This window comes from Salmo salar, chromosome ssa10, assembly GCF_905237065.1.
Source record: "Salmo salar chromosome ssa10, Ssal_v3.1, whole genome shotgun sequence".
In the NCBI taxonomy this organism is placed as follows: domain Eukaryota; kingdom Metazoa; phylum Chordata; class Actinopteri; order Salmoniformes; family Salmonidae; genus Salmo; species Salmo salar.
Window position 1 is genome coordinate 22717687 of NC_059451.1, and position 9986 is coordinate 22727672.

The window sequence follows — 9986 nt, forward strand, 5'->3', positions numbered from 1 at the left end:
GAATCATACAAAAAGCATTTTGATATGTCAAAGTAACAACTATGTCATCCATCTCTAGAGCTGCAGTCGTACCTGGGGAGGGGAGTGCGGAGGAGGGGGGGCTTTCCTCTTGCGGGGGGTTGTACCCCCTGGTAGGGGAGGGGGAGGAGGGGGCTGTCGCTGGAGGCACAAACAAACAGAAGGAACAGGGGAACAGGGGAAAGCAGGAGGAGAGGAGCAGCAAGGTCCAAAACAAAGCAAGCAGTACTGTAGCCTAAAATGTCTTGTAATGAGATTTTTACATGTTTTCCTTGTGAGATGTTACTTCAGCTGTTGTTGTTCAAATGTTGTTGTTGTAGATTGAACATGTGATAAGAAGTTGGTGTTTGTTCCTATGTCGTAAAGTCTATTATGTACAATTCAGTAATACTGGCTATGTTTTTACATGAATGTGTAGTGAGTGAAAATGAAAATGAAATGATGAGTGGTAAGTTACCTCTTCTCCATTGCCCTCAGTGGCTACATATGCATGGGAGAGACAAACAGCAAGGCCTTTAAACCTCTGGTCCATTGAGATTCAACACACTCACACAAACACACACACACACACACACACACACACACACAATGATTTACACTGCAGTTAAAGCTAAAAAGCATACCCATTACCCACAAAAGCATTCCCCAAAAAGCTAAATGAAAAAAATCCTCCTATATCCTGTCGCACACATTATACCACCACACAACAGCCCTACTGTAAGCTGTAAGCTACAAGACTCCTCATATATCAGATACACCAGAGACATTTTAGGGACTGCTCTATTTTCATTCACCTCCATTTCAAACGATACACACATCTGTTTTTTGTAAATCAGCAAGCCTTTGTTTAAAGATAAAAGTGCAGCAAGCCTTCCCTCTCTGTTTCAGCCTGTTACAATTACCCCCAGCTGTCTCCTTCATCGACTTCCTCACATTACAGCCATTTCCTGGGGGATCAGATTGAGGCCATAACCCAGACCATAGAATTACAGCTGATAGAAAGGATAAAGCACCATGGATTTTGGTACAGTACACCCAACAGCAGACATCGCTTTGTGGCAGTTACCATGTCAATTGATTAAACATTTGAAATGGTACACCAAATATGGCCTCCATACACCCAGCAGGAAATGTTGAGTTGAATTAGTCTATTCTATCGATTATAATTCTATGCACCAGACTGCCACTGCCAGAGCCCAGAGTAGGGCTGCAGTGCATAGTCGGGGTCGATTCCATTTCAATTCAGAGGGTGGATGGAAATTCCAATTCAACCATTGTAAAAATCCTAATTGAAATGGAATTGAGCCCAATCCTGCTGCAGTCGGCAGGGGAGACAACCAAAGGTTACCGTTGGTTACCTGGAGCTCTGTTTTGCAGCAGCTGTGCGATGCGCTGGTTGCCGGCGGTTGCGCCGTAGTGGGCTGCGTGGTGTCCGAGAGCGTCGGCCAGATGTGGGTTAGCCCCTCCCCTTAGCAACGCCTCCACAGTCTCTGCACTGTCACTCTCACAGGCCAGCATCAGGGCTGACCTACAACATAAAAAACACAAGATCAAGAACATAAGAGCAGGACACATAACATACATTTAGCCCCTCATGAAACACTGCAGGTCTATCTGACTACATAGCCAGCCGTCACCTTTGTCTTATGTTCACAGTTTGTTTTGCATAAGTCAATCTAATACAAAGCCTTGTTTGTTGAGTCTTGTTGAAGTACCTGCCCTGGCTGTCCTGTATGTTGGGATTGGCCCCTCGGTCCAACAGGAAAGCACACAGCTCCACTCTGCTCATCTGGGCTCCTAGGATCAGCGCGGTCACCCCATCCTGAGATAGCGAGGCCACAATGACTTAACATGGTTGATTGAATCATGTGTGTTAGTGATGGGCTGTAACAAAACCCTGCACACCCTTTAGCTCTCCTGGACCTAGCTTGGTGGCTGCTGCTGTACAGAGACAGTCTAAGGCCGATGCCACTTACCCCATCCTGGGTATCCAGACTGGCTTTGAAGTCCCACAGAGTCTCAGTGCAGGACAAGCAGCCGCTCACAGCTGCAGGAAGACGGACAGACACCATAGTGAAACAAATGGAAAGTACAAAATGGTTGAGTTGTTTACAGTGTTACACAAACAGTGCTGTAATCAATTGTATTATACAGTAGCTAGTGCATTGCAGACCTGCGTGATGCAAAGCTGTCCGGCCAAAGCTGTCTGTGGAGTCTACAGACAATCTCTCCTGTGGGAGTATGAGACGCATTTCACCAAAAATGCATGATAACGGCATACCTTATTTTCCATGTATCGTAGTAATATTAACTGTGTCTGACTGTCTATTGTACCTGTAATAGTCTCTTCAGGCACTCAGGCTGGCAGTTCTTGGCTGCAAGGTGAAGGGCACTGAAGCCTTGGAGTTGATGAGGCCATTTCAATCACCAAGAGAAAGAAGGAAAGAATGAGAGTAGCAAGAGAGCATGTTGTAATTGTTTTGACCAGTTATAGCCACAAAGCGTTACCTTGGCGGTCCGTGACACTAAATGTGTTAACAACATGTTCAGGTAATGAGACTGTCGTCTCACCTGTACCATCTGTCACGTTAATGTCTGGCCCGTGAGCCAGGATGACCTCCAAGCAGTCCAGACGACCCCGAGACGCACAGAGATGGAACCTACCAGGAAGAGATCATGTCCTTATGGTGATGAAGATAATCAACAAGAAGATAATCAACAAGATCATCAATACTAGTAAACTCAGCAAAAAAAGAAATGTCCTCTCACTGTCAACTGTGTTTATTTTCAGCAAACTTAACATATGTAAATATTGGTATGAACATAAGATTCAACAACTGAGACATAACCTGAACAAGTTCCACAGACATGTGACTAACAGACATGGAATAATGTGTCCCTGAACAAAGAGGGGGTCAAAATGAAAAGTAACAGTCAGTATCTGGTGTGGCCACCAGCTGCATTAAGTACTGCAGTACATCTCCTCCTCATGGACTGCACCAGATTTGCCAGTTCTTGCTGCTGTGAGATGTTACCCCAATCTTCCACCAAGGCACCTGCAAGTTCCCGGACATTTCTGGGGGGAATGGCCCTAGCCCTAACCCTTCGATCCAACAGGTCCCAGACATGCTCAATGGGATAGAGATCCGGGCTCTTCGCTGGCCATGTCAACACTGACATTCCTGTCTTGCAGGAAATCACACACAGAACGTGCAGTATGGCTGGTAGCATTGTCATGCTGGAGGGTCATGTCAGGATGAGCCTGCAGGAAGGGTACCACATGAGGGAGGAGGATGTCTTCCCTGTAACGCACAGCGTTGAGATTGCCTGCAATGACAACAAGCTCAGTTCGATGATGCTGTGACACACCGCCCTAGACCATGACGGACCCTCCACCTCCAAATCGATCCCGCTCCAGAGTACAGACGCTCATTCCTTCATCGATAAACATTCCTTCATCCGACCATCACCCCCGGTGAGACAAAACTGCGACTCGTCAGTGAAGAGCACTTTTTGCCAGTCCTGTCTGGCCCAGCGACGGTGGGTTTGTGCCCATAGGCGACATTTTTGCCAGTGATGTCTGGTGAAGACCTGCCTTACAACAGGCCTACAAGCCCTCTGTCCAGCCTCTCTCAGCCTATTGCGGATAGTCTGAGCACTGATGGAGGGATTATGCGTTCCCGGTGTAACTCAGGCAGTTGTTGTTGCATCCTGTACCTGTCCCGCAGGTGTGATGTTCGGATGTACCGATCCTGTGCAGGTGTTACACGTGGTCTCCCACTGCGAGGATGATCCGCTGTCCATCCTGTCTCCCTGTAGCGCTGTCTTAGGAGTCTCACAGTACGGACATTGCAATTTATTGCCCAGGCCACATCTGCAGTTCTCATGCCTCCTTGCAGCATGCCTCAGGCACATTCACACAGATGAGCAGGGACCCTGGGCATCTTTCTTTCTGTGTTCTTCAGAGTCAGTAGAAAGGCCTCTTTAGTGTCCTAAGTTTTCATAACTGTGACCTTAATTACCTACTGTCTGTAAGCTGTTAGTGTCTTAATGACCGTTCCACAGGTGCATGTTCATTAATTGTTTATGGTTCATTGAACAAGCATGGGAAACAGTGTTTAAACCCTTTACAATGAAGATCTGTGAAGTTATTTGGATTTTTATGAATTATCTTTGAAAGGCAGGGTCCTGAAAAAGGGACGTTTCTTTTTTTGCTGAGTTTAGTAATGCAACAAAGAAAGTAGAAAGGAGAATTTAAACTATTTACCCGCAGTGACACAGCTTGAACAGTAAGGGCCATTTCGTGGTGCATTTAAACCTAGCCCAAGACTAATCAGCAAGTTCAATAACGATTCTCCATTGAAAGTGCTTCTTAGTCTAAGACTAGGCTTAGTCTGTGTCCGGGAAACTGGCCCTAAGTGCTGGTACTTACGCTGACTTTCCCTCCATGTCCAGTTTGGTGGGACAAAGTCCCTTCTTCACAATCAGGGCAGCTACTTTGTCAGGCTCGTTCTGCTCTACAGCCTGCAGCAGTCTCTCATCGCTCTTACTCCAGTCCTGACTCTGAGGAGACAGGGACAGATGGGTCACGACTCAGTCGCAACCTGGGGCTCATGATCAGAGCTAACCAAATTACAGTACATACAGTACAGAATAGACATGGACCCCTATCTGATTACATACTATACAAAGATCTGAGTGATGACTAACCATAGGTCTAGATGAGACTGCCAAATCTAATACTCGTCAAAGTGAAATGACGATGGACATACGGCACAAGCTGATTGCTTCTATGGGACATTACACACAGTACACAACATTCATTTTGAACAGTTTTTGCCAGAAAAAGTAGAGAGAAAGTACAATGAAAAGACAGCTGAGGTCAAACAGATGTAAAAGAGAGTGTACCTACCACCAGTAAGCTGAAACAGGGACAGAAATAACGCTTCATCAGGCTCAGAGCTGACGATCGATAGAGCTAGGAAGGATCCATAGACCCATAGAGCGGTGCACTGCCTGATCAGAATTCTGACACACACAAACATACACACTACTCAATTGCCACTAGGCCTTAAATACAGCATCAGAGTTTAACACTAACTTAGCACTGACTTAATGACAAAGCAGAAATGCACAGCATAAACCTCGCTGAAAACAATCGACAACCCCATGCATGTATCAAAACAGAACCATGATGATGCACATCCTAAAGATAAACATTAGGCTATACTTCCTTGCACAAACACACACACTGCTTCAGCCCTCTGAGTCTCACGATAACGTCGCTCTCCATACGCAGTGCTCTGCTCTCTCAGCCAAAACACCTTCCACTCTTCCTGTGCTGCTGCTCTCAGGGACCTACGGACTCAGTCTGCAGTCTCAACCTGGCACACACACTCTCTCTATCTCCACACACACACACACACACACACACACACACACACCTTCCTCTTTTGGTGCCCTTCTTATTTTTCACCCCAGCCTAGTCCTGTCTTCTCTACCTCCTCTCGCTCCTCTCACAGTCTGTCCATTTATTTCAGTCAGCTCTCTCCCTCCCTGTGCTGTCCTACTTGGACTAGGCAGCCTAGCCACACTCTTTCTCTGGGCCTGTGTGCATCAGGAGAAGATGAATGCTCAGCAGAAAGAGGAGAAAATAGCTGGCTGGTAATGCCAAGGTAGGGCAGAGGGGACATGCTGATTAAAAAAAAGAACGAGTTATTGTCACATATACCGGATAGATGCAGTGAAATTTGTTATAATACGTCATCCCTGGAGCAAATTAAGGTTAAGTGCCTTACTCAAGGGCACCGACAGATTTTTCACCTTGTCGGCTTGGGTATTCAAACCAGCAACCTTTCGGTTACTGGCCCAACGCTCTAATCGCTAGGCTACCCTCAACCCTATATAAATTCTAGAATAATAACATCCTTGCTCGACTCTCGTCTGACCTGGACGCAGCCACTTACAGCATTAGAAGTAACCGTCACAATAAGTGAAATAATCTAATCTAAACTGAGATCATAAAGTAACTATATCCTTTTCTGTTTGCATTATGCATTGTTCTATCAATTGATTAACTCTAGAAATGAGGGAAGTGTATACGAACATTAATAACCAGTTATGTGGGCTGTTTCTATTCTCTATAGTCTGCTTATGTGTGGTCTGGGTGTGACCAACATCGTGAGACAAATTAAAATGGATGATAAGCTACCTGAGTTGTGCTCCATCTAGTCCATATAGTGTGATTCCCTCTCGCTCCCCCTCCATATCTCTCCCACCCTCTCGCTCTATCTCTCTAAATGAAAATCTGAGCATCCCTCCCAGTGAGAGGGTAAGTCATCGACTGATTAATAACTTACTCTGTTCTCTCTCAGCTTCAACCCAGCAGAGCAGCCATATCACTCAGGCTCTGGGGATCTCTCACTAAAACAGGCCAAGGCACACAGGAGTTGAATTTCTACTCAGAGCTTTCTGTATAGCATAGCCACACAACGCTATAGCTACCAGCTGCTAGCTACCAAACACAAGGCTCCAGTTGCTTGGACATTTACATTAGGCTATACAAAATTAGTACAGACTGGTTCTTGTCTTGGGATTGATTACTTTATTTTCACCCTGACATTACAACCACCTGCATAATGGGATGGGGACGATAGCAGGAAATGAAGGATTATTTGAATGTGTGTGTGCAGCACAATACGTGTGTGTTTGTGGAGGGGGGGGCTGAATAATTGAAGGCTACCTGAGAGCTCTGGTTACAGCATCAGTCTATAGACTGGCCTGCTCCCCTGCTGCTCAGTGATACTGACACCCAGACCAGTGCCCCCCACACACATACTGCATGTGAGCACTGGGACCTACATACAGATAGCCATCAGACAAAGAACACCCTATCACCACCAATAGCAGTCAATATCAGGTCCCAAAAAAGTTTGAATAATACTTTTTACTGCACCTAAATACACCTACGAACTCTAAACGTAACCTGACTCAGTGTATGTAGATATCAGTGCATGAGGTGGATGGTTTTGTAAGAGACCGTCTCCTACTCTTGCCTCTTACCTCATTCTTCTTAAACTTTGCCTTGAGGCTCTTCATTTTGGTTTATAGCACTTTGCATCCAGGAAAGGGAAACTGAAAAGAAATACACCAATTTACTCACCATAGTATTTCAATCTGCCAAACACATGTGGGTTGCTAGCTTTTAACATGCATTCAAACAGGTTTCCCTTTGCATAGCATACAATACAACAATAACCAGGTTTGATGGAGTCTTGTGTGATAAACCACCATATATTTTTAGAATGGAATCCATTGAGACACAGGGCTATTCTCAGTTTTATTAAAGAAGCATTTTGCCTTTTGGGAAACCAATACATTTACAGGTAATAATACAGTGGTAGTACATATGTGATAAGCATGTAGTAGACCAACACACATTAGGCTAAATCCTCAACATTCAATTGGTATAGAAAGAAATACCTGAGGTAGAGTTGTGTTTTTTGGAGGGGGTTTCTTCTGTCCCGTGAGTTGCCTGCTGCCGCAACGTACACAATTGATCCATCCCTTTTGGACTTTCAAATGCACCTGCCCTTTCTTCCAGATCCTCCAATCACCTACGCATCAACAGCCTGATCGGATTTTGATTGGCAGGCGTACATGACAGATTTCGTGTGGTGTGCATTTTTTATGTAAATATTGGGATAACTCATATTTGTCACTTGAGGATAACGATTCAACTTTCATATCAAATAAAAGTAATTTCTCATTAGAAATAATCTGGTTTATTGCGATAAACCATGTTTCGCTGCATTGCAGTTTGTCGTCACAGAGTGTATTGCCGCATATCCCAAATTGTAACACTGTAACGTATTAGGTCAAATGTTGCAGTTTGTATGACTTTGGGACTTGGATACATTATTTGATACATTATAGCCAATCACTAAGACCAAAGCAAAAAGACGTAGCCAATGATGATAATTGGGGGGTGGGATTTAAGATCAGCCCGGAAGTACAGTAGTGCACCAGGACAAGAGATGGAAAAGAAAGTAAACAGTGTCGCCTAAAAAAGTTGAAAAGGTACAAAGCACTTTAAACGAAATTTGGCTTGTACAGAGAGCTGGGTAGGTTATTAGCTTACATAATAGTAAATATTCATGTTTTCTTGTAAAACATCACATTTTAACTGAACGTGGCTCAGGCAATTATAACACTATACATACCCTACACTAATTTACTTACAAATAAAATACATATCTATCTAAATGAAGCTACTGGACATTCTGTGTATAACCCTCCAAAGCAAACGGAATTATCCCGGAAATCTGTTCTTTACAGCGGGATGGATGAGACAATGGCTACGTTTACACAGGCAGTCCAAATCGGATCATTTTTCCACAAAATGGTATTTTGACCAGTCACATCCGAAGCACCATGGCAACGTGCTATATTTTACAGCGAAGGCTGCAGCAGCAGAAGCAACTCCAGCAAATAAACACAACATTGTTTCACCTTCTTTAATAAAAAACGTATAAACAGAAACAGGCAATGGGCTACAACTTGCTTCACAGTTTCTCCACTAACGATATACTGTATCTCAACAACATTGAGTGCACGGGGGTATGTACCCAGCGCAGTACCTTCCACAAAAAATTTTGGTCAATAAGACCAATTAGTGAAAAAAAGATCAGAATTGGGCTGCCGGTGTGAACACAGCATATGTGGATTGCCCCATAACAGAGACCCGAATGGTGGAGAGCAGAGCACTTTAGCCTGTCTCTGGGAACTCTGGTGTCGCTGAGCAGGAGAGACTCAACCCCAGGTTCAGCACAGACAAACCATACCAGCCAAGTCAGGTCAGCCCCCTGCAACAGGTGTCACATCGTATTTAATCAGATCATTTAAACCGGTGTCTGTCATGAGAATGAGGCTGTACTTTATGCAGTTCTTTCAAATCACCAAGAGATGGCGATACATGCCAAGCATTACATTTACTATGCTGTTACTGGCCTTCATTAATGATTGTGTAAAAGTATTTCCACACAAATGGGTTTTCATTACATTTGATTTAATTTGAGTCCTTGGTGGAAAACCCAGGCATGTTGTTTACTCAAACACAACATTGTATGAGTAAATGTGATGTTGTGTCCTCCTCTCTGCAGGGGCCAGAGGATACTGCCTTTCCTTCTTTTCTTGCTCTACTTCAGTCTTTTGTTCCCCACTGTCCCTCCTGCCAGGCATACCAGTCTGGAAGAAGGAATTTGGAGAGTGTGGGAGCAGTGGGGTGTGGGGGGAGTTGTGGCAATGGCAGTGAAGGCTGCTGCTCAGCTATGACATCATCCTCTCTTTCTCCCGGGGAGATAGTGAGATCATGGCTGTCATGAGGCATTTATGGTGTCTTAACTGGCCCAGATAACCCAGATAACAGTATCACCCACAGGACTAGAAATTCAATTAGCTTCTTAACAACTCTGTGGTCCAGACAAAAAAGGACATCTGTGGACGTATGAAGCCCACTTCCCTATATGACAATGTGCTATCTTTTGAACAGAAAGGATATTTTCTATTATGTGTTTATTTGCAGATTTTGCTTCACCATGCTTTTCCTTGAGGGTATGGCAGGCAGGCACCACACATCTATTTGCTTGCTCAAAATGTGTTTGTCAGACTGATAACAGTTTGTGGGTGTAAGTGTTCATTATTGTGCAGAGGAAATTCTTTTTTCTCTCTTACCAATTTACCAAACTCATTTACAGAATTTTGAATGGCATAGCCTAATTTGCTATTAAGGCAGGCAAATCAGCAAGAGAGTGCTGGCATGAGGACAAATTGAGAGGGGGGGAGGAAACATTGCAATTATACAAAACTTGTATTCTCTTTTCATGTGTTTGGAATCGTTTTGTTGTTCAATGAGAACAAGCATTTCACTGATCTGGTCAAGTATCTGAATTCCTGAGTATTTTAAACCT

General features: G+C 44.3%; 1 protein-coding gene across 1 annotated transcript; it reads right to left on the minus strand.

Moving 5' to 3' along the window:
- Positions 1 to 97: 97 nt before the first annotated feature.
- LOC106613472 (ankyrin repeat domain-containing protein 24) lies at positions 98 to 7891 on the minus strand. The gene is made up of 10 exons (XM_045687517.1): positions 7501 to 7891; positions 7081 to 7152; positions 4451 to 4581; positions 2590 to 2678; positions 2353 to 2417; positions 2192 to 2249; positions 1995 to 2065; positions 1734 to 1840; positions 1377 to 1546; positions 98 to 498 (listed from the first exon to the last, which is right to left on the minus strand). Exons 2-10 carry the CDS (start codon positions 7114 to 7116, stop codon positions 413 to 415), a joined length of 813 nt encoding a protein of 270 aa, XP_045543473.1. The 5' UTR covers positions 7117 to 7152; positions 7501 to 7891; the 3' UTR covers positions 98 to 412.
- Positions 7892 to 9986: the final 2095 nt, after the last annotated feature.